Raw genomic sequence first — 27,749 nt, 5'->3', positions numbered from 1 at the left:
TGCAAAGACCTGGACACAACTGAGTGACTTTCACTTTAACTTTTTGAAGATAATGATCAGAACTTGACTGAATACTCTGCGTCTTAGATATACAAGTTTGTTTCTTTAGCTCTCATTTTTTTATGGGGTGCTTCTTTTCTAGCTTTCTAGCATTTGGGTTAAAATCTTGCAACTCTCTGAATGCTAATTAAAACACTGGAACAGTTTAATATTTAAATGCGTAAAAGATTCAGAAATCCCTTTATGCCAAAATTTGGCATAAAAGGATTTCTGAATCTTTTACCGTTTCTAAAGCAATAGAAGAGACAAGCAATGAATAATAAGAAATTGCCTGGAAAATCCCACGGACGGAGGAGCCTGGTTGGCTGCAGTCCATGGGGTTGCTAAGAGTCCGACATGACTGAGCGACTTCACTTTCGCTTTTCACTTTCATGCATTGGAGAAGGAAATGGCAGCCCACTCCAGTGTTCTTGCCTGGAGAATCCCAGGGACAGTGGGCCCCCATCTATGGGGTCACACAGAGTCGGACACGACTGAAGCGACTTAGCAGCAGCAGCAGCAGCAGCAGCACTGTTAGAGAACTGCAGTTACTTCTTTCATTCAGAAAAAAACACAGAGAACTGTGATGTCTAGAGCTCATTATCACAGCCATTAGTCAGAACAGGTCTGCACAGGCAGATGGGGGTAAACAGAACGTCACAGGGATAGGACTAGGAGAGTAGAAAGGGAGGGGCTTGAAATTCTAAAATTCTCAATAAAGTCATTTCTAGATCTTTGTTTAAAAGTGCATGAAATAGATAACTAGGAATAGGTAACAAACTGGGCAGCATTAACTACAGACTATTGAGCTGAAATGTTTATCTGGCCATTCAGGCCCTAGAAAGATAATACAGAATTGGTCAGAGAGTAGGTAAAAGTTTAAATGAGTGGGAAGAGAGGGAAAGAAGTGTTTATCAACATATGCAGTACTAGGTCAAGTACCATAGAGAAAACAGGAGAGGAAGACGAAAGGCAACAGCAGAAGAAAAAGGGAAAACACAGAAGACACATGTTACCTCCAAAAATGTTAACAGTCTTACTGAAATGACAGCATACTGTTGATTCATTTGTCATTTAACAGTCATGTCAGCAAAAATAACCCTCAGCATCCAGAAACAACTAAGTTTACAATAAGAAGGTTCACATGGTTATGTTTACATACGAGCAGAGTTAACAGATTAAAATAACTTTTTAATTTGTTTATACGTCAAAGTCCTTTTGTTTAAAGAATATAGTTCCAAATACAGCCTAAATGAGTCACTGCAACAACTGAACACACTAGTTCTCAAAGCTGAGTTGGTGGAACAGATGAGAAACTTCATACATAAATTGGCCCCGGCTTTAAACTTTCAAACATATCTTACAAGGCTGCTGTAAAGCACCCAGGACAGAACTTGGGGACTCAGTAAATAGCCACTGCTACTCTTAATAGAGAAGCAGTTTTACCCATTAATTCTACATCACCCCTCTCAGCAGTCATACTCAAATGGAGAGATTTTGCCGTTGAGGGGGTATCTGGCAGTGCCTGGAGACATTGTTTAATGTCATGACTGAGAATGGGGAGAAGTGCGTTACCGGTGTCTCATGAGTGGGCAGAGACCAGGAAAGCTACCAAACATCCTGTAATGCACAGGCCAGCCCCTTCCCCACCGCCACCCCAGCATCAAAGAATTATCCAGTCCAAAATACCTAACAGTGCCAAGGCTGAGAAAGCCTGCTCAGGAGTAGTGGCTCTCACACTGCAGAGCACTGCAATCACCTGGAGGGGTCCTGGACCAAACACTGCTGGGATCTACCCTAGACTTTCTAATTCAGTTGGTTTAGGATGCATTTCTAATCAGTTCCTGTGAAACACTGATGCTTCCCACTGTCCACACTTTGAGAGACACTGCTCTAGAGAAAAGCAATCAGGAGACAACTGACTAAGCAACTGGGGTTTTCTGTTCTCTGAAGGAGAATTACGATATTAAGCTTCAAAACAAAAGATTCACTCAAAAACAAGTTAAACTATGCATGCACATATACCCTGACTTAGGTCTTGGCAATCTTTTTCAATCTGACAACAAAAGCAACAAAGGTAAACAAGTGGAACTGCATCAAACCAAAACAAAAGAAATCCTCAACAAAATGAAAAGACGGCCTACTGGATGGGAGAAAACATTTGCAAATCATGTATCTGACAAGAGGTTAATATCCAAAAACTAAATAAAGAACTCATGCAACTCAACAGCAACACCCCTCCCCAAACAATGGCAGAACAGACAGTTTCAACAGGTTGAAAAGAAGTGCTCAACATTGCTAATAATAAGGGAAATGCAAATCAAAACCACAATAAGGTATCACCTCACACCTGTCAGAATGGCTACTGTCAAGAGACAACAAGTGTTGGCAAAGTGTTAGTCACTCAGTGATGTCCAACTCTTTGTGACCCCATGGACTGTATGTAGCCCACCAGGCTCCTCTATCCATGGGATTCTCCAGGCAAGAATACTGGAGTGTTTGACCGAAAACAACAAAATTCTGTAAAGCAATTATCCTTCAGTTAAGAAATAAGTAAATTAAAAAAGAAAAGAATACTGGAATGAGTTGCCATTCCCTTCTCCAGGGGATCTTCCTGACCCAGGGATCAAACCTGAGTTTCCTGCATTTGCAGGCAGATTCTTTAACATCTGAGCTACCAGAAAAAAGGGAACCCCTGTGTGCTGTTGATGGGAATGTAAACTGACTCAGCCAGTATTGTAAATATTTTTAGTTCCTTTACAATTGGTAACATACAGAATGGTGACTATGGTTCATAATACTGTATTGCATATTTGAAAGTTGCTAACAGAGTGAGTCTTAAACATTCTTATCACAAGAAAAAAGTTTATAACTGTAAAATGACAGATGTTAACTAGACTTACTGTGGTGGGGCTCACTTTGCTATGTATACAAATATTAAATCATTATGTTGAAAACCTGAATAATATTTCACACCAATTATACCTAAGCCTAAGAAACTGAAAACTAAGATAAAAAGTTAAAAACAAAATAAGTTAAACTTTATATGCATATATGTGTGCATGTGTATATATGGGGGTGTGTGTGTGTGTGTGTGTGTGTGTATATATATATTTTTTTTTTTTTAAAGAAGAGGAATCATGTTGTAAATTAAAATAATAATTACAGGTCATGACTCCAAGAGCGAAAATCATTGATGCAACATATGTTTCTCTGCATTTTCTTATATAGGGTACCAACATTCATAAGAAAAAAACTTTTTGAACTTTGCCAAACTTAGCTTACAAAAAAGTAACAGTAGATTAGAAAGCATACATTATTTTTTTAAAGTTTTTTAACTGGACCAGAGATAAATAAAAGATATGATAAGGTAGTCTTTTCACTGGAGATGATTTGAAATTTTATTTAAAATGACATTACAAACTAAACCTTTGTATTCCTGCAACACTAAGAATTCACTAAAAATATTTTCAAGTACTGATCAGCGTTTGTATGTGTGTGCTCAGTTATATCCAATTCTTTTGTGACCCCCATCGACTGTAGGCCACCGGGTATAAATCTAGTCTTATAGACATGTACATTTATTGATTGCATCTCATACACAAAAATGTATTCTCTCTACCACTGATTAACTCTACAACACATGACCATTCACTGTTATCAATGAGCACTCACTGTTATCAATACACTTATGCTAGTATAATTTGTAGTGTATTATGAAATAACTAAACATTTTCACCAAGTTTTATTATTGATTATGTTTACTGCCAAGTATACTCAAAGAACTATAGCAGGCTATGATCCAAATTATTACCAAATTTATTTATTCATTCAAATCATGTAACTCCCAAGAGCAACCTTTCTCCAGAAGGCAAGTAAAGTATCTTTATGGTTTTATATTAAAACACAAATGCATAAACTTTTTAGATTTCCATCATTATTTCTAATTACAGAAAGCAGAATACCAAAAGATTGATGTAAAACACGTAATATAGTAAAATGCTTGTTTGTTCCACAATAAAACTTAATTGAATGCTCAAGCAAGTTATACATTTTCTCTAAGCAAATTCTTGAAGCCACACACACAGTTTCAGACTGAACTTATTAACCTTACTGTATTGCACACAAAACAATAATGGAAATGACTAACTCAGCCGTATGCATAAAAAAAAGCAAGCCAGTTAATGGCTAGAAAGAATTGTCAAACACCGAGAACACACTGGATTGCTCTGTATTCACTGCCTTGTATCACTGGGACATTAACTGTCCTATCCTTCAAGATAAAATAGTAAAGAGGGTACTCTTTATTATTATTACATGGTGAAAGTAAGTAAGAATGAAACTAGATGCTGCTGCATTTGATCCAAAAATGGCAACCCACTCCAGTATTCTTGCCTGGAAAATCCCAAGGACGGTGGAACCTGGTAGGCTACAGTTCATGGGATCACAAACAGTCAGACATGACTGAGCGACTTCAAATCTACTGACACACACTCACAATACTATCAACATCTAACTCAATGCATCTTGACATGAATGTCTCAGAGACATTTCAAACTTTTCTCTTCAAAGCTGACCTTCTCAATTTGGCTTTGCTCCTCATCCCAAACCTATTCTTTAACTAGTTATTTCATATCATGGTATAAAGTACCACTACCCATCCAGCTGCCCAGGTCGGAACTCAGGAATGATTCCTTTCTTTCAGTCTAACCTTGAAACCGTATACAAGCCCTTGTGTCCCCATCCTTTGAAGTAAAAAGCTTTTGTTTTAGGTCTTCCAGGCCTCACTTGAGTCTCTAAAGCCTGACTCAAGAGTTAATGATTAGGAAATGTGAAGATGTGGAAACAAAGAATAGTAGTTGTTGGGCTGGGAAACTGTTTAGACCATAAATCCACCACATAGTAGAATCATCCAACTCACAGTTCCCTGAAAGATGGAAATACTCCTAAGTTGTTTTTATAGGAAGAAAACCCCCACCAGATTAAAACTGCTGACTGCAAGAATATAGAGCCTAGGCTGGTCAGAAACAGAAGGCTGACAATGCTTGCAGCTTCACCTCGATGTCAACCAGTCTGAGAAGTGTGCACAAGCTAATCACGCTCCTTGCAGCCCCCTCCCTCACACTGCTTTAAAAACCTCTTCCCTGAAAGTCAGCAGGGAGAAGGGGTCTCTGGAGCATGAGCTGCCCATCCTCCTTGCTCTGGTGCCCTGAAGTAAATGCTGTACTTTCCTGCACCACAACCTGGTTGTCTGTCGACTGGCTTTACTGAGTGCAGGGGAACAGACCCAAGATTGCTTTGGTAACAATCTTACTATCCAGTCTAACAACAGATTCTGTCAAGCCTTGCTCCAAAATAAACCCCAGATTTATTGATGCTTCTCCATCTCAATCATCATGACCCTAAAGACCACCATCACCTTATACGGGACCTGCTACTACAGACTCTCCCCTTCTACTCCTGGCTCCCTCTATTTCACTCCATTCAGTAGCTAGTTCTTCCATCACATTCTGTATCTCATCACTCTCCTGCTTAAAAATCCTCCTACAGCTTCCCACTGCACTTAGTATAGAAATTCTTTTCCTTGACTTAAAAGGCCCTATATCATCTAGCTCTTTCCCATCTCTCTAACCTCATCCCACGTCACTGGCCAAGACACAGTGGTCTTCTTTCTATTCCTTAAAATGTACCAAATTCAATATGCCATTCCTCAATTTGACTAGTTTCCTCTCATCTTTAAGACTTGAGCTTAAATATCATCTCCTCAAAAAGGTCTTCTATAACTATCTTAATAAAAACAGGCCCAATTCCTAATTATCTCTATTCTCAGCACTTTGTTTATTGCTTTCAAAACAGAATAAGATCACTGCCAAAAGGAAGCTGTCACACAAGACTCATGGAAAGAACCAGATAATAGAAAAGTGACATTTTTGCTACACAGCATTTTTTTAATGGTGAGACTACGTGATAGATTGGTCTCACAAGTAAGAGGAGAAATCTGACAAGCACACTAGAGGAGAAGGGTATCCCAGGGGAAAACATTTATGTTCTCTCTCACTTTTGGTGAAAGCTAAAAATAGGATTGTTCTTCAACAGTACCTAGCACTTTCCCCCATCTGAGGGCCCTGCTGTTCCTTCTGCCTAGGAAGGTATTATTCACCCCAGATAAAAGCACGGTCCTGCTTCAGACCTTCATTTCATCCAACCAGTGATACCTTCTGTGACCACCTGATTAAAAACAGCAATGCCCTCTCCTAACACAGAACGTTCTCTCTCTGCATGCTTTTTCTCCCATAGCACTCATCATCATACGGTGTATAATGCATTTTACTTTTCTATATACTTATTGTCTACCTCCCCCACTATAATGTAAGTTGCATAGGGCAGGAAATTCAGTCTATTTTGTTCATTACTTTATCTTAAGTATGGATTCAATAATTACCTGTTCAATGGATTAATATTAATGTGATACCCATAAAAGATGAACCAAGTTACAGCACGAATGTGATGGTATTTTTTTATGTGTCAATTTGACCAGCCATGGATGCCCAGACTAAACATTTCTGAGTGTGCCCGTGAGGGTGTTTTGTGCTGAGATTAGCATATGTGAGTATGTGGCATTTCAGTAGATGGCCCATGGCAATGTGGACATCATCCCATCAGTTGAGATCGTGAATAGAACAAAAAGTAAGGCAGAGGAAACAGGAATCTGCCCCCCCCGCTTTTTTCTGCCCCATATCCTGAACTGAGACATTTCATCTTTTCCTTCCATTAGACTAGGACTTATACCAGTAGGATCCTTGGTTCTCAGGCTTCGGACTTGGACTGAATTACACCATTGACTTTTTTGAGTCTTCAGCTTGCAGAAGGCAGACTGTGGGACTTCTGAGCCTCCAAAATCACCTAAGTCAATTCCTCGTAATAAACCTCCATGTGTGTGTGTTCATTCTATTTCTCTGAAGAATCCTAATAAAAGGGACATGTAAAAAGAGTGGGAGGGGGCTTCCCTGGTGGCTCAGTGGTAAAGAACCCGTCTGCCAAGGCAGGAGACACGAGTTTGGTCCCTGACCCAGGAAGATCCCACATGTTGTGGAACAGCTAAGCCCCTGCACCACGACTACTAAGCCTGTGCTCTAGAGCCCAGGAGCCGCAACTGTTGAAGCCCACATGTCCACAGCGAGAGGAGCCACCAGTGAGAAGCCTGAGCGTCACAACTTCAGAGCAGCGCCCCATCGCCAAAACTGGAGAAGGGCCCCCGCGGCACCAAGACCCAGCAAAGCCAAGCACAAAGAAATGAAGTGGAGACTAAATACTAACAACAGATGAGAGTCTCTATGAGAAATTACGTCTGTGACACCTAAGGCACATTGAAAAAAGAAGAAGAGTGTAGGAAGGTTAACAAAGTATGAGGTGCTGCTGCTGCTGCTGCTGCTAAGTCGCTTCAGTCGTGTCCAACTCTGTGCGACCCCACAGACAGCAGCCCACCGGGCTCTGCCATCCCTGGGATTCTCCAGGCAAGAACACTGCAGCGGGTTGCCATTTCCTTCTCCAATGCATGAAAGTAAAAAGTGAAAGGGAAGTCGCTTAGTCCTGTTCAACTCTTCGCGACGCCATGGACTGCAACCTACCAGGCTCCTCTGTAGGGATTTTCCAGGCAAGAGTACTGGAGTGGGGTTTATTTAAAAAAAAAAAAAAAAAGAGGAAAAACAAACAAGCTTCATAAACCATGCACGGCAAAGGAATGCAAGGAGAACATTATTGGGTAAGACACTATCATATTAAGAGACAACAGAGCTCAACTATCCAGCTTCTCTTTAATTTTCATTTTCAACAACAGAGTGATTTTCAAAGAAGAAATGTGTGAAAACATAGCTAAAATTAAAATGATGCTTCAAAAAACTCAGACCTAACAGCAGGTACTCTGCTTTAAAAATTAATACAAGCCTTCAGATTACTTCTGTGAACACGAAAAGAACTTAAAGATAGGATTACAAAACCAATCCCAATAATCTTATGAAACAATGGAAAATGGGAGAGATGCCTGAGGTCAGCAGACAGACAAATGTTTCAACCTAAAAATATGAATGGATTTTATCAACTGGTAAGCCTGACATCAATCTTTAGCAAAGTTTTATGTTTTAGAGCCTTCAGAAAACAGTAATTAGCAGAAACCAGCATAAATTTTAAAATATGAGTAGCATCAAAGTGACTTATGCTTCTTTTTATGATGGTATTTAAGGGTCTGGGTATCAAAAAAATTACTTATCTTGATCACCATGCCCTAGTCAGAACAGCCTTCTTAAGCACTTCCAGAATTTATTAAGCTCTTTTCTGCTCCTCAGCCTAACCCATATCATTCCCTGTTCTGGGAACACTTTCATCACAACCACTCTGCTCCCTATCCTTTCCTCTACAGCCCAAAACATAAGTGTAATAATTATTCAAAGGCTGTCTGTCTAATGTCTGCCTCCCCCACCAGGCTGCAAACTCTGAGGGGAGCAATCATGGCCGTTGTACTTAGCCCGGTGTCCCCTATGCCCAGCACAGTGCCTGGCACATGGTGGATTCTTATAATGGGCTAATCCATACTACCAGGATCTGGGCATAACTCTCCTGTACAGAAAGCTGTTTCCAAGACTTGATTAAATATCAGAGTATAAAGTCTATGAAGAATATAAATCTGTGAACAATCTTAGTGGCACTAATCTAATTTCTATAAACTCTAAAGTGAAGGAGGGGTGAGAATAACTAATAACTGCTGAGGCTGGGTGATGGATACTTGGACACTCATCACGCTATTTTCTCTGCTCTTATTTATACAAAATGATTCCAGTGTTTTCATAACTGATTTTAAAAAACTGAGTTTTTCTAAAGAAAGGAAGCTTACCAAATAGTGACCTTTCATTAAGACAAAAGGTTCAAGAAGAGTACTTCTGCTTCCTACTGACAGTTCAACTTAGGAATCTCCTTCCACACCACTTACACACTGGAACAGCACTAAGATAACTGCACAGAAAGGAAGCTTCAAGATAGAGATTTAAGTCCAAAAATCTCTTGTCTTCCTGTTTTAGTAGTCTTTCTATGATACCCCATTTATTTCTAGAAAATTATCTACTGCCTTTTACCAAAGTCCTGCTTAAAAAGGCCAAGGAGGAAAGGAGAGGTAAAGTAAGAAAAAGGGAGAGAGAAATGATAAACAATAATTATTCTTCCAGGAAATCCTCTGCAAGTATCTAATTACCAGAATTCAAGTGTAAGTGATTACCACTGGACAGTCATGAGTTTGAGTCTTGTGAGGTATAACCACCTCGATATTTATAAGGAAACTCCAGTTTAGAGAGAAGAGTGATCTACTATGGGCACACAACTTTCTTTGCAGATAAGCAAAGAAAGACCAGGCCCAGTGGTCCTTCTTGGACCAATAGACTCTCAGTCCAATATTCAGTCTCAGTCCAGCTGACAAAAACCAAGCAATGCAAACACAGCCCAGCTATCTCTACTGTATAAGCCTGCTAGAATCACTGTTTGTTTTACATCACCTAACAAGCCAAAGTATTTTCAAAATGCTACAACTTATCATAAAATTCACCTTTGGTTAATCACTATTTTCTCTTAAAAATCAGTATTAAGTTAAAATGGTACATTACCAAATAATGCCTCTAAAACATAACTTAGCTCAAAGGATTTACCATACTTTATAAACAATGTAAAATTTCAATAATTAAAGGTCAAAAATTGCATTTATTTGAAGGTCTATGGAACTTATTTGATGTCATCTTTTCTTTTTTGGTATACCCAGAAAATCAAAGCTAAAAACTGTCATATATTAGGTTAAAAATATTTTTTAGAGATTTCCTCAAATCTCTAGCTTATAAGAAGAACCTTCTGACATTTAATAGAAGATAGCCTGCAAACACAGTGACAAGTGCCTCATAAATAATAAAAATGCTACTTTCTTTTCTTTTTTTGTGGTCATTACCTTTGTTTCAAGGAGAGGTTAGATACTCTTGTAACTAAAATGAAAACCGGTAAAAAACACTGAAAGGCACAGTATGTCTTAAATGAGTTTTCTTGGTTTCAAAAGCTTTTCTTATTTCTCTTTCACAGAGACCTGAAAAATTAAAATTAGCATTTGAAAGTATTCAAAAATTGTTTAAATTGTTTAGTTGCTATGTTCTACAGGTGCAGTTCTGAATGAAATAAACTTACCATCTGCTTTGTCTCAGTTCTGCCAATTTACAATTACACTAACCAACAGGTGAAACATCTTTGCCCTAACAAATTTATAAGACTTTCTTTTGGATGGAAAAATTCTTAAATATAAAAACCCACTTCCATATTAAAATTGTTACAGGTACTTCCTCTTTTTTACACTAATATTAATCTGTTTATGAAAAGCTGTTAACATTTCCTGGCTGTACTAGACAGGATTAAAATAAAGGAGTCAGTCAGTCAATATTTATTTTGTCCATTCTATGCCTAAAGGTATACTTGGTACTGGGGATACAGAAAATGCATGATATACTCTAACCAAGAGAAAGTTATATTCTAGCAGAATACATAAACCGTAACTATATCAGAGTGTGAAACATGAGAGCAAAAATGCAGATGAATGGACAAGGAGCCATAACAGCGTGAAAAGATAAATGGTTCTGCCTCCACCTGGCTGTAAGTTTCATCAAAACAGGATCCATGTTTGTTCTATCGCTGCTGGGTGATCACTAGCTCCTAGCATAGTGTCAGGTACATGATAGATGTTCAAAAGATACTTCGTTTGGCTAAAAAAAAACAATGAGAAAGAGGCAAGATTTCATGTAGAGGGTGATAACAGAGAGGAACATTAAAACATTAAGTAAAAAATTAAATAGACTAAAAGAAAGGAAAAGGTTATTCCAGGAAGAAGGAACAGAATGAACTACTACACCCACCTTTCACCAATTTACCTTAATGCAGGCAACAGTCAACATTTTACCCCAAACTATATTTTCTACAAACAACCTTTACCCAGCTGAAGATTTCCTAAAGGTATATTTCACCTTTAAAAAGTTGAGTTTCATAAGTTGCTTGTATATTTTTGAGATTAGTTGTTTGTCAGTTGCTTCATTTGCTATTATTTTCTCCCATTCAGAAGGCAGCTCAATTCCAGAAAAATAAACGACCCAATCAAAAAATGGGCCAAAGAACTAAACAGACATTTCTCCAAAGAAGACATACGGATGGCTAACAAACACATGAAAAGATGCTCAACATCACTCATTATTAGAGAAATGCAAATCAAAACCACAATGAGGTACCACTTCACACCAGTCAGAATGGCTGCGATCCAAAAATCTGCAAGTAATAAATGCTGGAGGGGGTGTGGAGAAAAGGGAACCCTCCTACACTGTTGGTGGGAATGCAAACTAGTGCAGCCACTATGGAGAACAGTGTGGAGATTCCTTAAAAAATTGCAAATAGAACTACCTTATGACCCAGCAATCCCCCTGCTGGGCATACACACCGAGGAAACCAGAATTGAAAGAGACACATGTACCCCAATGTTCATCGCAGCACTGTTTATAATAGCCAGGACATGGAAACAACCTAGATGTCCATCAGCAGATGAATGGATAAGAAAACTGGGGTACATATACACAATGGAGTATTACTCAGCAGTTAAAAAGAATTCATTTGAATCAGTTCTGATGAGATGGATGAAACTGGAGCCGATTATACAGAGTGAAGTAAGCCAGAAAGAAAAACACCAATACAGTATACTAACACATATATATGGAATTTAGGAAGATGGCAATGACGACCCTGTATGCAAGACAGGGAAAGAGACACAGATGTGTATAACGGACTTTTGGACTCAGAGGGAGAGGGAGAGGGTGGGATGATTTGGGAGAATGACATTCTAACATGTATACTATCATGTGAATTGAATCGCCAGTCTATGTCTGACGCAGGATGCAGCATGCTTGGGGCTGGTGCATGGGGATGACCCAGAAAGATGTTATGGGGAGGGAGGTGGGAGGGGGTTCATGTTTGGGAATGCATGTAAGAATTAAAGATTTTAAAATTTAAAAAATAAAAAACTAAAATAAAAAAATAAAAAAAAAAATAAAAAAAATAAAAAGTTGAGTTTCCACAGGACTCCACGTGTAGGATTTTGAGTGTGTAAACTCAATCATTACCAGTACCAATAAAACCAAACATAATTGCTACAAAAATAATTTATAGCTAAAAAAGGAATAAAGTATAATTTAACCACATACCATTTCAAGTTGGAGTTTATGAAACTAAATTTGAAAAGTACTTTAATAAAAGTGAAATGAATAAAAATAACTTTAAAACAGTCACACAACCAAGAAAGACTATATAAGCTAAGACAAAAACAGGAAAAAAGGAATTTTAGGCCAAAACATTGCAATGAAGGCAGTTATTAGACTAAATCTGACAAGTTGATACCAAGTTCTGAAAGTGTGACATGATGAGTCACGCTCTGCATGCGTGTGTGCTAAGTCACTTCAGTCGTGTCCAACTCTTTGCGACCCTGCGGGCTGTAGCACGCCAGGCTCCTCTGTCCATGGGATTCTCCAGGCAAGAGTACTGGAGTACTGGAGGGGTTGCCATGCCCTCCTCCAGCGGATCTTCCTGACCCAGGGATCAAACCCACATCTCTAATGTCTTCTGCATTGGCAGGTGAGTCCTCTACCACCAGTGCCACCTGGGAAGTCATGCTTTAGATCAATGATAAATAAAAGCTATTGGTTTAATAACCTGTAGGCTCACAAGTGTTTTCTAAAAGGGTTAGAGAATAAATATTGTAAGCTGTGGGCTACATGGTCTCTTCCAAAACTATTAACTCAGCAGCTGTAGCATGAAAATAGCTATAAACAATACTTAAATGACCTGGGGTGGCAGGGGTCTAATAAAGCTTTATTTACAAAAACAGATAGTTGGCTCATGACCACAGTTTGCCAACTCCTGTTCTAGAGTTTCCAAAGTGACTTCTCAGTACTTTATCAAGACAGCTTTACTTCCTTTCAAACTCTTTCACGTAAACTATGTTAGTGTTTCATAAAATCTTCTAAAGACACATAAGAAAACAAAGCAGATATTCTTTTGTTTTACAGATAAAGAAACTGAAGCTAAAGGGATTGAGTGACTTGCCCTAAAGAGCTGCCAGAAGAACTGAGACTAAAAACCACACCTTTGTTGTTTTCACAACTCTTACCCATCACCTTCTGTACCCAATTATGCAATGCCCCAGCTGAAAGAGTTCAATCATTTTTAGAATCTTCTGCAGAATCCCTGGGCTCTCTATAGCTGACTCATCATCCTCATGATAGATTTCAAGAACATCTATTTAAAAGTCTATCTAAATTATTTACTTATATTCCGAAGCCAAATTACTCTCAGACCCCTTCTCTCTTTAGGATTTTTCTGTCTTATTCCATTTAAGTAATCTTATTCACAAGCCTCCTAAAACACCACTTCATCTACAAACAGCCAGTCAGGAAAAAGAAAAAGTACTCCTTCTTAAGAGGTTGTAAATTCTTTTGATCACTTAATAAGAATATGTGTACTCAGTAATACAAATGAGGTGAAAAGCCTGGTGCCTTCCTTTTGCAAAGCTTACAACCTAACTGATACATATGAGAGGTACAAATACAAAACTAAGGAGCAACTCCATGTAACCTGGATCAAATATAAGAAACTTGAAATAAATGAGAAAATTTATAGGACACGTCATAAAATGTATACCTTTTGTACTACAGAAGTCAAAGACAATGCCCTGCAGTTTTCATAATGAAAGTTTAATAAATACTAAGTAACTACAGACATCTCTTTGACATGGTAATTATGCAGTACAAAAGATAAAACTGTATCATATTTTTTCAACTATTTTTTTAGGGGAGTAAGAGGGGTTTCTCTTATTCTAGTTGTTGCCATGAAAGGGCAGCTTTCTTATTGTACTAAGTTGGTACAATAACTATCAAAGATGGGAGAAATATAGACAGTCCTTGCTCTGCACAGTAGTACAGAACTGGAAAAGTGATCATGCAAGATGAAACCATGCAAAGTGATCCTAATAGTTAATGAGAAAATGTACAACTGTCTATGACCTTTTAGAAAACTGTCAAAACATTAAAATCTCTGATGGTTATAAAGGCACAGGAAAATGAAAAAAGTAAATAAAACTAATATTTATTTAGTATGCTGTGTTATTTATAGTGCACCAATTAAAACATTAGGCACATGGAGTATCGAAGGACTTTATTTGTAAAACTCAAGCACAGTTTAAACAGTGCTTGCTTTCTTGACACATAACTTACAAGCAAGCATCTTTCCTGAACCTTGGCAAACTGTCATACTCCTTGCTAAGCTTGGATCAACTTCAAACATGTTACTTGCACTTTCATGGTAAGAAATATCCCTGTTCCTTTAATGAGATATTTTTGCCGGCATCATTCCCTCCAGGGTAACTTCATCCTTTTCAACACAACCAGTTCACTCATGTGTGTGGAAGAGTTTGCCTTTACTAAGTTCCTATGGGTGCATTTCTGAAGTCCCTCAATCTGGTAGTGTCAAGAGTCTCACAGTTATATCTTCTAAAATTCCACCGCATTTTATTCAAATTTCACTTCCAGCACTATCACTTTTTGTTTCTTTGCTACACTTTCATCTTTCTTGGCTAATTCCCCCTTTCAATAATCCAGTTTTACAAGTGTTACATGGGTTTATCAATGGATACAAGGAAGCAACAATGCTTTGCTGTCTGTGAGTGAACAACATAACAGCTGCATAAGGACCATTCACTGACAAGACGCTGAAAGGAGTGGCATGACTGGTCACTGATTATGATGTGTATCTGCTGTCACATAATTACTGAAGAACTTGCATTATTTAACTGAAGCATGTTAACTGAAATGCATGCAGATTTGACCCATGCAAAGTGAGAACTGCCTGTACACAGAACTGCGTGAAGACACGAGGGCAATCAATTGTAGGCAAGGTTAAGGAACTATGATCTCTAAGAGACAGAGAACACAGCATAAGGTGCAGACTGCCCTCAGCTTTTCCCTTGAGTGTATTTTCTAAATCCCAGCCAGGAGAGGAGAATCTGAGCACAAAGCAAGGCTTACTATTCTGAGAAAGCAGAGACTAGAGTCTGTGCCTCTACGCAAGTGGAGGTATTTTGGTACATTCAGAGGGTATTCAGTTGCAGTTCCAGAAAGATCATGACTATAAGTAAGGGCACTTTTTCCAGAAGCTAAAGACAGGAAGTTTATCCTGTCTTATGTCATGGCCAAAGCAATCTGTCTAATGCTAGGAAATTCAGGAAGAGAGGATGCTAGAACAGTACAAGATAAGTAAGGGATCACCAAAGGTAGCTTCTTTGTGAAATTTTGTGCACAGAGGCTGCAATTTAAACTTGTACCACCAACCCTAAGATGTACCAACTACTCACAGGATACAGTTACTTTATACTTCATAAAGTGGTATTGTGAAATTAAACACTGCTATATTTACCATTTTGTAAACCCATCCAGAGTTGCTTGTGATCTTTTTTCTGCATTTCATTGATTACTTGACTTTTGTGCTTTAAAGCATCAGCTTCTTTCACACAAGACATAAAATGAGCTTCAATTACATCCTTAGATGGACAGTGTAGAAGGTCCTTTTCTGGAAAACTCTATCAAAAGAAAAAAATACACATATTAAACAGGTATGCACATTACAAAATTAGTGCCTCAAAGAACTGTTATCTCCCACAATTTTTCAATATTTTAAGCAAACCACCTCATACCTTCACAATAGAAATTTTGACATAACTCCAAATATTTTAAAAGTTAACTTAAGAATCTTTAGCTATCTGGCACAGTCTGACTTTTCTCTAATCCCTGTGTGATATGATATGAATTTATACAACTTGAAAAATGATATGAAAGAGCAATTCTAAAAATATTGGGATGGCCAAAAGGCTGGTTCAGTTTCCCTTCCCTGAACAAACTTTTTGGGCATCACAATAACTTTTTGACCGACCATACCAAGTACTAGCAAGAATGAGGATGGAAAAACAAAATGGTACAACCACTTTGGAAAATGGTCTCGTAGTTTCTTTAAAAAAGCAAACAAACATTTATCATCTGATATTCTACAACTAGTATTTACTTAAGAGCAATAAAAGCATGTGTCCACACAAAGAACTGTATATGAATGTTCATAGCAGCTTTATTTGGAGCAGTGAGAACACAGGAAACAACCTAAATGTCAACAGGTAAACAAATATACAAACTGCGGTATCAACTTATCCAAGTGTGCACTTTTCACATGTATAATTTGCTTTACGTCACTTAGAGCTTAACAAAGCTGTTAAAATGTAAGGTCAAATAGCTAAATTTACATTCTTTACCTTCACTGAATCTTTTAGGCAGTTGAGGCAATGATCACTGGACAAATGAGCATTTATGGAAATGAGATGACTAATGCACTTTTCACCAAAAAAAAAAAGATATTAACAATAACTCTAATATAGAACACTTAGTATGTGACACTGTACTTAAGACTTTTAATATGGATATTAAAGTTTTCATAACAACTTGAGGTAAACATTACTGTTACTGCTATTTTACAGATTAAAAAATATATAAATAAAGCTCTGGGAGTAAATACAATTGCGCAGCTTGCAAGTGGTGGAGCTAGGATTAGTCTGACTCAACAGTCCCAGCTTTTAAACCACTATGCAATACCACTTCCTCCCTAAGACCTAAATATGTATTTAATGATTATATTCAAACATTATCTTACCAAAAAAAGATACTGTTCTATAAGTCCTTTAATAAAAATTGAATCAAATATTAATGGTAGAAAATAGCATTTAGTTACATCCTACTCAAGCTATTGTATTAACAGAAAACACTCAATTACCCAAGTCACAGATAGCTCCTAAATGACAAGGAAATTTACCACAGATGCCTTCCTACCAAAAGAAAAGGCATTTGATTACCTATGCTGCTGCTGCTGCTGCTAAGTCGCTTCAGTTGTTTCCGACTCTGTGCGACCCCAAAGACAGCAGCCCACCAGGCTCCCCCGTCCCTGGGATTCTCCAGGCAAGAACACTGGAGTGGGTTGCCATTTCCTTCTCCAAGGCATGAAAGTGAAAAGTGAAAGTGAAATAGCTCTGTCATGTCTGACTCCTAGCAACCCCACGGACTGCAGCCTACCAGGCTCCTCCGTCCATAGGATTTTCCAGGCAAGAGTACTGGAGTGGGTTGCTCTCCTAAATCACATTTTTAAAATACAAATAATCAGTCACATCTCCCTCTATTCTCACAGAGTTCAGGCCCATAGCTTCTGCTGAGTAAAACATGAGCCACTATATAACTACCCATCAGAGCAGAAGGAAACAGCTGAGACCACCAAATTGTCTCTCTTAGGTACAAAAGGATTCCAGATTCATGGTGCTCTTGAACTAGAAGCCCATGAAGAATTAAGATGGATGCTTTCAAGAGACACAGGCACACAAAGGCAAAGAAGAGGAGAAAATATAAAATTTCATAACAATGAGAAGGCAAAAGAATATGAGTGACAGACAAAACTAAAAGATGAGAGAGATAAGGGCAATAGAGAGACTGTCCATGCTTTAATCAACTTTACAGTCAGCTATATTTGCTTCCTACCAGCTAGATTGAAGGGGTTTATCCTGGCTTCTGGACCAAGACAAAGAATTGAGTGCATATCATATCAATTCTATTACAGTCAAATGAACAAGCATTATGATAAGTATTGCTATTTTAAAAAAATTTTAGTTTTGTTATACTTGATCTACAAAATTACATGGGCTTTATTCAGATATTATACAGTTCACTGTGCTGCAAATTATCCACTCTGGTTATGAATGTGTGGCAGAAAATATAAAAGTTCATACTCCAAAAAAAGACTTTCCATGTAGTTTGAATTATGACCTGAAAAGTTCAAGTGTTAGTCGCTCAGTTGTGTCCAACTCTCTGTGACCCCATGGGCTATAGCTCGCCAGCCTCCTCTGTCCATGAAATTCTCCAAGCAAGAATACTGGAGTGAGTTGACATTTCTTCCTCCAGGGATTAAACCCAGGTCTCCTGCATTTACAGGCAGATTCTTTACCATTTGAGCCACCAGGGGAAGACCTAGTTGAGCTCAGAAACTGTTAGAATTTCTTAAAATTGTATGCAACTTGATTATGAAAATAAAAGGAGTTAGGATCTCTCAAACCACCAATTTGAGAAATCAGGAGAGAAAAAAAAAAAAAGTGTCTGGACATATTCCAGGCTGCCTGGATTAATATTTTCTCTAAAGGACGCAGGTAATATTATATAAGTAAATGGAACCTTTGAATATGCTGTATAGCTTTGTCATAGCTTTCCTTCCAAGAAGCAAGCGTCCTTTAATTTCATGGTTGCAGTCACCATCATCAGTGGTTTGGGAGCCCAAGAAAATAAAATCTGTCACTGCTTCTACTTTTTCTCCTTCTATTTGCCATGAAGTGATGGCACAGGATGTCATGATCTTAAGTCAACTGTTCCATGTGAAGTTCTAACTGTTGCTTCTTAACTTGCATACAGGTTTCTCAGGAGACAGGCATGGTGGTCTGGTATTCCCATCTGTTTAAGAATTTTCCAGTTTGTTGTGATCCACACAGTCAAAGGTTTTAGCATAGTCAATGAAGCAGACATTTTTCTGAAATCCCCTTGCTTTCTCTATGATCCAATGAACACTGGCAATTTGATCTCTGGTTCCTCTGCCTTTTCTAAACCCAGCTTGTACCTCTGGAAGTTCTTGGTTCACATACTGTTGAAGTTTAAAGGATTTTGAGCATAATCTTACTAGAATGAGAAATGAGAGTAACTGTATGGTAGTCTGAACATTCTTTGACATTGCTCTTCTTCGGGACTGAAATAAAACTGAATTTTTCCAGTCCCATGGCCACTGCTGAGTTTTCCAAATTTGCTGACACTTCAATAGCATCATCTTTTAGGATTTTAAATAGCTCAGCTGAAATTCCATTACTTCCACTAACTTTGTTGGTACTTAATGCTTCCTAAGGCCCACTTGACTTTATACGCCAGGATGTCTGGCTCTAGGTAAGTGACCATACCATCATGGTTATCTGGGTCATTAAGACCTTTTTTGTATAGTTCTGTGTATTCTTGCTACTACTTTCTAATATCTTCTGCTTCTATTAGGTCCTTACTGTTTCTGTCCTTTATCATGCCCATCCTTGCATGAAATGTTCCCTTGATCTCTCCAACTTTCTTGAAGAGATCTCTAGTCTTTCCCATTCTATTGCTCTCCTCTACTTCCTTGCATTGTTCATTTAAGAAAGCCTTCTTATCTCTCCTTGCAATTCTCTGGAACTCTGCATTCAGTTCAGTATATCCTTCCCTTTCTCCCTTGCTTTTCACTTCTCTTCTTTCCTCAGCTATTCGTCAAGACTCCTTAGACAATCATTTTGCCTCTTGCATTTCTTTTTATTTGGGACCCACAAGTAAGTAATTGAGGATTTTACAGATTTATCCTTTAGACAAATGTGGTTACCTATTTTACTTACACATATTATTAACCCTTCCTTAAAATTATATTGGTGGTGGTGATTTAGTCACCAAGTTCTGTCTGGCTCTTTGTGACCCCCATGGACTGTAGCCCACCAGGCTCCTCTGTCCATGGGATTTCCCAGGCAAAAATACTGGAAAATGGGTTGCCACTTCCTTCCCCAGGGGGTCTTTCTGACCCAGGGACTGAACCCACATCTCCTGCACTGCAGGCAGGTTCTTTACTGCTGAACCACCAGTGAAGCCCAAAATATACTATTATCACCTTAGGTCATTTCTCTTTTAAAGAAGAGGTCATCTTTTCTACTTATCATTTATTTACCATTTCCAATGCTCTTCATTCTTGCCCATAGCTTCTTTCAGTGCTTTAACATATCATTCCATTTTCCTTCGTTCTCCACTATTTGATGAAAAGTCAGCCATCGTTTACATTCTGTTCTCTTTTATGTGTCATTTTTTGGTGGCTGCTTTCAAGATTTTCTGTTTATAACTGGCTTTCAAAGGATTATAATGTGCCTAGGTGTAGTTTTCTATGTAGTTATTTGCTTTAGATTTGCTGAGCTTCTCTGACACATAGACTTGTGTTTTCTCCTCCAAATCTGGAAAATTACTAACCATTGTGTCTTTTTTCAAAAAAAAAAACAAAACTGAGATATAACTCATATACAACTCATTTAAAACTGACCATTTTGAAGACTAGAACCCAGTAGTTTTTAGTATGCAATTTACTATCACATTAACATGGTATCTGAAACCACATCAATAAACATTCGACCTCTGTTACATTAAAAATTACGGATGCTAATCGTACTTTGAATGAATCTTTCACACATGCATAATTTTACAACATCATGCATTGGTTATTTGGAATATAATTGTTTACTGAGTTAAGGTTAAATGTTCTCCAAATGTTTTCACATTACTCTATATAAAATCTCTTAAAATCTGACATGACGGTAAACCAATCATAAAGATTCTAAGCCTTTCCTATCATTATTACAATCCATCAACTAATTTAACCAATAATTACAGAGAGCCTAGCATCCAATGCCAGCTAGCTTCCATAAAATGTGTGCGAGTGTCTTTGGGGTATTTCACTTATATATCTCAGGCTCCTAGAACACTGCGTGGCTGGTCCACAGTAGACTGAATATTTGTTGAATGAATAAATAAATAGGTAGATATGATGTATCTTAACCTAGATTTCAAAGTTTTTTAGTGTATCACACACACACACACACACACACACACACACACACATAATCCAACTACCAGAATTACTTGGCAACATAATGGGAAAGACCTGCTAGGCAACATGGAACCTCTACACTTATTATGCTTGAAGTAGTTTAACCTTCATACTATCCTAAACATAAATTACTATACATGCAGGCACTTGGCTTTTCACAGTAACTGAAACTCATGCATATCAGAACCATGTCCTCTCTCTGTATGGTTTTGTAGTAACTAACATCTATGGGAACACGGTGCATGTGAAACATTTTAGTCCAAATAATACGGATATAAATGTCAATGAGCCACAAATTCAATTTTAGAAAAATGGGAAGGAAAGCAACTTAGAAAGATATGGCAAGCCTCTGGGCACTCACTTTGAGTAAGTGTCCCTAATGCAAAAGCAAATCAGACACCTAAATGACTTTTCAAATTCTTAACGTGTTTCGCTCCCACTCTATCTCACATTTGAGAATCACTGCCTAGTGATCAACTAATAGAAGGGGTCCAGTCCTTCAGCAGTACTTGTGAATTGCTTATGCGGTGGGGCATGGAGAATCAGGGTGGTTAGAGAGAAAGAGAGATGAGATTTTTATAAAACACTGAGATAAAATTAAGTTACAATAAAACTAGCCTGGACTCTTAAAAAACTACAGGAATTAATATTTCTCAAAACAGACTTACATCAAGTCTTTGGCTTTCTGTCTCCTAACACTTCTCTTCATTCCGTCAAAATAGCCTTAGAGTTACTCATTGTTAGGTTGCCTCCTTCCCCATTCTCATGCCCACATGCTCTCTGGATTTTGCTCTCCCTATTTGAGTTTTTTTTTAATGAAACTAATTCCAAAATACTTAATTTCAAACATGTCTAGCTCCAATAAAAAACAGGCACTCATACATTAAATGTTTAAATGGTTGTGCCAAAAGTAAAGAAGAAATCGAAGGACATCTTACACATAAACACATAAAATGGTAGCTTGGCAAATAAAAGTATCATGGGAAAGCATAACAACTTAAAATTCTACTCCAAGGCTATTTACTAAGTAGTACCACAATTGAGACAAATGGCATATGCTATATAGACTATACCTTAAAATGTACTGTGATGTTCCAAGGAAGAGCTGAACTTGATGCAAGGAGATCAAACAGCAAACCAATTGGATAATGCCTAAAAGTTAAAGAGTACATTATAAGAAAAAATAAATATTTAAAGTTAAACTACAAATGCAAAATAAATTTCAAGTACATTTTAACATCAAGTATTAGGGGACTTTAACCACAAATCACAGGAAGCTGATATTTTACACAGTTACTTGCTTGGGCTAGTATAGCAAGTTTTCAGGCATCAGGGTTTTATTCCCCTCTAGCCATTTCATTCCCCAAGAATTTTCAATATACATAATGAAATTGTACTAAGGAACCCTTTATCAGGCCTGAGCACTGTCATGTCACAGTACTGCAACACTTAATTATCATACCAGTATTCATTTTGGATGATGAGCTTTTTTTTTAAACAACTTACATTTTACAATTTTAAGAACTGAGAAGAGCACCTAAAGGAGCATGAAATCACTTATTTTGTTCTTATTACTACTAACATTACAGCATATAAATTTCCAATCTTCTCTTTATGCAACAATTCTAAATATAGATTAGGCTTATCCTTTACAAACTGTTATAACCTGTTTTTTTTAATGTCAATATTTTCTAAAGTCACTGAATATTCTTCTATAACCTAAAGTTTTTAAAAATAAATAAATAAATTAGCAACTTCTAAATAAGAGAACATTTCATAATATAATCATTACTCACAGGGAAGCAAATTATTTAGTAACAAACAAGTTAACAATACAGATCTTGCAGACTTCAAAGAACAAACCTTATTTTTTATACCCTTTTAAAGAATCTAAAGTAACTTAATTATCAAAATTAAATAATCCCTCCAACAAAGGCCAATAGAGGACTGCTTGGTTTTATGCACAGTCTTGTTCCTTCCTCCATAATAACTATTAGCGAATTACTCCTAGGTTTAAAAGTGGAAAACTTTGAAAATACATCAGTTTACTTCAAAATGAGTGATCCAAATACATCACCTGACCAAAATTCAAATTTTAGTTAACAGTATTTATGTTTTCCTACTATACAAACAAAATTATAATCTACATAATGTAATTGTGGAAAAATCATCAGTCATTAGAGATCATATTTTTATTTAAAATGAATTCAGGATGAATGCCTTGCTAGTAAAATAAAAGTGAGTAGCTTCAGTCATGTATGTGTTATATCTCTTAATAAAACCCTCAAACTTTTAACTGAATGTAACTAACACAAATCTTTGAAAACTAGAAATGAACATAATTTTGGATTAACTAAATTACAGAATGCTTTCTTTAGTAAATTCTGAAATCAGGAAAAAAATCCAGCCTCAGTTAAAAACTGAAATAAAAACAATAATTTAAAAAATATTGCATTATAAACAAGTTATAGCTCCTATATACTTCTTGTCCTTCTCTCTGACCTCTTAAAATTGTACAAGCTCTATGTAACACCATACATTTTCACAAAATAGAACTTTTTTAAGTCCTCACATCCCTCAGAGGTATCTGTAATCAGATTAAAAATGAATGTGCGTACTTAAACTAAAAGAGCATACTGTCTTCCCAACTATATGGGCTTTCCCAGTGGCTCAACTGTGAAGAAGCCATCTGCAACACAGTAGACACAGGCGATGAAGGTTTGATCAATAGGTCTGTAAGATCCCCTGGAGGAGAGCATGGCAACCCACTCCAGTCTTCTTGCCAGGAAAATCCAATGGACAGAGGAGCCTGGCGGGCTATGGTCCATGAGGTCACAAAGAGTTGGACATGACTGAAGCGGGTGAGCATGCACGCATGCACATAGTTAACTTATTGGACAGATTCACAATAATCCAATAAAATGACTAGCAATTCAGTGCTGTACACATTTTCTACTGTTCAAAAATGGAACTATACACAAATCAAATATTATTTTAAAACAACCTATACTAGCATACAAAAATCAAATACAATTTTAAAAATAAGTATTTGAGTCAGAATACAAGTTAAATGTAGTAAGATTCAATAATCAATTATATTTTTACCCTCAATATTTAAAAAAAAAACTGTAAGTGTACAGAATCTCAAACAGGGTAGATAAGAGCTGCTGAATGCATAAATCAAGATCCATAGAATAGTTCAGTTCAGTTCAGTTCAGTCGCTCAGTCGTGTCCGACTCTTTGCGACCCCATGAATCACAGCACGCCAGGCCTCCCTGTCCATCACCGTCTCCCGGAGTTCACTCACACTCACGTCCATCGAGTCCGTGATGCCATCTAGCCATCTCATCCTTGGTCATCCCCTTCTCCTCCTGCCCCTAATTCCTCCCAGCATCAGAGTCTTTTCCAATGAGTCAACTCTTCGGATCAGGTGGCCAAAGTACTGGAGTTTCAGCTTCAGCATCATTCCTTCCAAAGAAATCCCAGGGCTGATCTCCTTCAGAATGGATCTCCTTGCACTCCAAGGAACTCTCAAGAGTCTTCTCCAACACCACAGTTCAAACGCATCAATTCTTTGGCGCTCAGCTTTCTTCACAGTCCAACTCTCACATCTATACATGACCACTGGAAAAACCATACCCTTGACTAGACGGACCTTAGTCAGCAAAGTAATGTCTCTGCTTTTGAATATACTATCTAGGTTGGTCATAACTTTTCTCCGAAGGAGCAGACATCTTTTAATTTCATGGCTGCAGTCACCATCTGCAGTGGTTTGGGAGCCCAAAAAAACAAAGTCCGACACTGTTTCCACTGTTTCCCCATCTATTTCCCACGAAGTGATGGGACCGGATGCCATGATCTTCGTTTTCTGAATATTGAGCTTTAAGCCAACTTTTTCACTCTCCTCTTTCACTTTCATCAAGAGGCTCTTTAGTTCCTCTTCACTTTCTGCCATAAGCGTGGTGTCATCCGCATATCTGAAGTTATTGATATTTCTCATGGCAATCTTGATTCCAGCTTGTGCTTCTTCCAGTCCAGCGTTTCTCATGATATACTCTGCATCTAAGTTAAATAAGCAGGGTGACAATATACAGCCTTGACGTACTCCTTTTCCTATTTGGAACCAGTTTGTTGTTCCATGTCCAGTTCTAATTGTTGCTTCCTGACCTGCATACAGATTTCTGAAGAGACAGGTTAGGTAGTCTGGTATTCCCATCTCTCTCAGAATTTTCCACAGTTTATTGTGATCCACACAGTCAAAGGCTTTGGCATAGTCAATAAAGCAGAAATAGATGTTTTTCTGGAACTCTCTTGCTTTTTCCATGATCCAGCGGATGTTGGCAATTTGATCTCTGGTTCCTCTGCCTTTTCTAAAACCAGCTTGAACATCAGGGAGTTCACGGTTCACGTATTGCTGAAGCCTGGCTTGGAGAATTTTGAGCATTACTTTACTAGTATGTGAGATGAGTGCAATTATGTGGTAGTTTGTGCATTCTTTTGCATTGCCTTTCTTTGGAATTGAAATGAAAACTGATCTTTTCCCATCCAGTGGCCACTGCTGAGTTTTCCAAATTTGCTAGCATATTGACTGCAGCACTTTCACAGCATCATCTTTCAGGATTTGAAACAGCTCAACTAGAATTCCATCACCCCCACTAGCTTTGTTCGTAGTGATGCTTTCTAAGGCCCACTTGACTTCACATTCCAAGATGTCTGGCTCTAGATTAGTGATCACATCATCATGATTATCTGGGTCATGAAGATCTTTTTTGTACAGTTCTTCTGTGTATTCTTGCCACCTCTTCTTATCCAATGGGCCCAATATTAGATTGTAAACTTCTTTTCTGTGCAGTTATAACTATTTTAAAATTAATATTTTATAACTTTAAATCTTTCTTAAAAGTCTTCCAAAAATCACAATGAAAACTCACTTGAAAAAAAAAAGAATAAGATTAGCAATTGCCATATGAAGTCACTGGACCTTTTTATAAATCTAAGATATACTGTGACATCTTAGTGATCTTATTTTTTTTCCTCCATCTTGAAAGATTTTGCTACTTCATTCCAGGAATTATTTCACTGTTATCAATTATTCCTAACTGAAAAAAAAATTGATAAGATTAGTAAGAATGGGAGAATAATGTTATACCTATAAGAAAGATATAATATGTATCTTTCTTCCATTTTCTTACTTTGTCACCTAAAACATTATATCATATTTCAACAAAGTATAAAATAAGGATGCAGACCTCATCTTTGGAGTCTGCTTTCAGCTCTCATTAACACAGGTAAAAATTCAAAATGTCTCATTTTCCACCTATATTGACAGAGAAAGACTACACAATTAGATAAATCAGAAGAGTTTTGCGAAGAGACACAAACCAGTACTTTAGACTTTAATGACATTGGTAAAATGATCATTTAAGTAAAATCTCAGGCTATGAGTCTTTAGATGATGATATCCTTTTGATGAATTTCATAAAACTTGAGAACTAATTAATGAACAGTGTATTTCTAAGGACATATGGCATTCTTAACCACATAATCAAAGAAAGCATTTCTTCATATAGCATGTTATGAGTTTCAAAAATGAAACTATTTCATTTTTGCTAAAAGCAAGACTGTCAGTATTCTTATCTTTAATGCTATATGTACACTGCAATTTTCTTGACAGTAAGTTCAGTTCAGTTCAGTTGCTCAGTTGTGTCCAACTCTTTGCAACCCCAAACTGCAGCACGCCAGGCCTCCCTGTCCATCACCAACTCCCGGAGTTCACTCAAACCCATGTCCATTGAGTCGGTGATGCCATCCAACCATCTCATCCTCTGTTGTCCCCTTCTCCTCCTGCCCTGACAGTAAGTTGGCAAATGTTAAAGGCAGATTTGTAAACAAATTGACTGGAAGGAATTAGATGATGTAGAAATTACAAAGAACTGGACTGGATATTTACTCATATAAAGAAGAAATTATTTTACAATAAAATCATGATATAAAGCTTTAATAATTTTGCAAAGCACTGCTGTTAACCGCACAAAGAGCCAGAAGTAATGATAAGCCAGAACCTCATAGAGGTCTATTAGAACGTTTGATAACTAATGAACAGTTATTTGCATTGAGGACACTGCCCATTTTTGATATATATACATTCAAAACCAGTGAAAACATGGAGCGAAAATTTGAATTTCTGTATTTAAATGCTTAGTAAAATTTCTAATAAAGTTATACACCATTCCTTTATTCCTCTCTAAATTATTTATAAAGTGACTTAAATATACATATATACACACATATATAAAGTTTACTGCTCTCAGTAAATGCTGATGATTTTTCCTGATATACTAAGGATTAGGATGGAAATTTAAGTATGATAATTTCTAAAATATATTAAAATTTAAAACATGTAAAATATTACCAAAAAGCATTCTAAATAAAATAATATCTAATAGTTAACCTGTAACAAACATTAAAAATAAAACTAAGCCAGAAAAATATAGGAATAAAATAACTATTTACTTATATATATTGTCAAAGTATACAGATCATATGTGGATCATCAATGCAGCTGTTTATGTCAGAATGATTTTGATGCAAGTATACTAACTTTAAACAAATACACCACCAGAATTAACTGGTTCCAAGATTCCTTATTTCTGGTGAATCTATTAATATGCAAGAAAATCTAAAGAACAGAACTGGCTAATACTTAAAGTACTGACTTTTTCTTACACTATAATCTGATTTATGTCAAAAATTTCAAAAGTAGTAATTTGCACAATTCTTCTAAATGGATATTCTATATAGTCTTGTTGCTGTTGCTGCTGCTAAGTCACTTCAGTCGTGTCCAACTCTGTGCAACCCCATAGACAGCAGCCCACCAGGCTCCC

At 37.3% G+C, this 27,749-nt stretch overlaps 1 protein-coding gene across 20 annotated transcripts in view; it reads right to left on the bottom strand.

The window, feature by feature from the left end:
- The window catches only part of ATG5 (autophagy related 5), a 179,489-nt gene that overhangs the window by 92,143 nt on the left and 59,597 nt on the right, over window positions 1-27,749 (bottom strand). For all 20 annotated transcript variants that reach the window (XR_003590118.3, XM_042253358.2, XM_060419537.1 and 17 more), the window contains 2 exons: window positions 21,939-22,017; window positions 15,559-15,721 (listed from right to left, as the gene is read on the bottom strand). Coding sequence is in view for 19 of the 20 variants with exons in the window: in XM_042253358.2 (XP_042109292.1) it covers window positions 15,559-15,721; window positions 21,939-22,017 (242 nt within the window). In the remaining variant the exon portion in view is untranslated. The remainder of the gene's footprint in view (window positions 1-15,558; window positions 15,722-21,938; window positions 22,018-27,749) is intronic.

The sequence above is a fragment of the Ovis aries genome, chromosome 8, assembly GCF_016772045.2.
Source record: "Ovis aries strain OAR_USU_Benz2616 breed Rambouillet chromosome 8, ARS-UI_Ramb_v3.0, whole genome shotgun sequence".
Lineage (NCBI taxonomy): Eukaryota > Metazoa > Chordata > Mammalia > Artiodactyla > Bovidae > Ovis > Ovis aries.
Note: the sequence above shows the minus strand (reverse complement) of the source record. Positions and strands in the feature narration are given on the sequence as shown.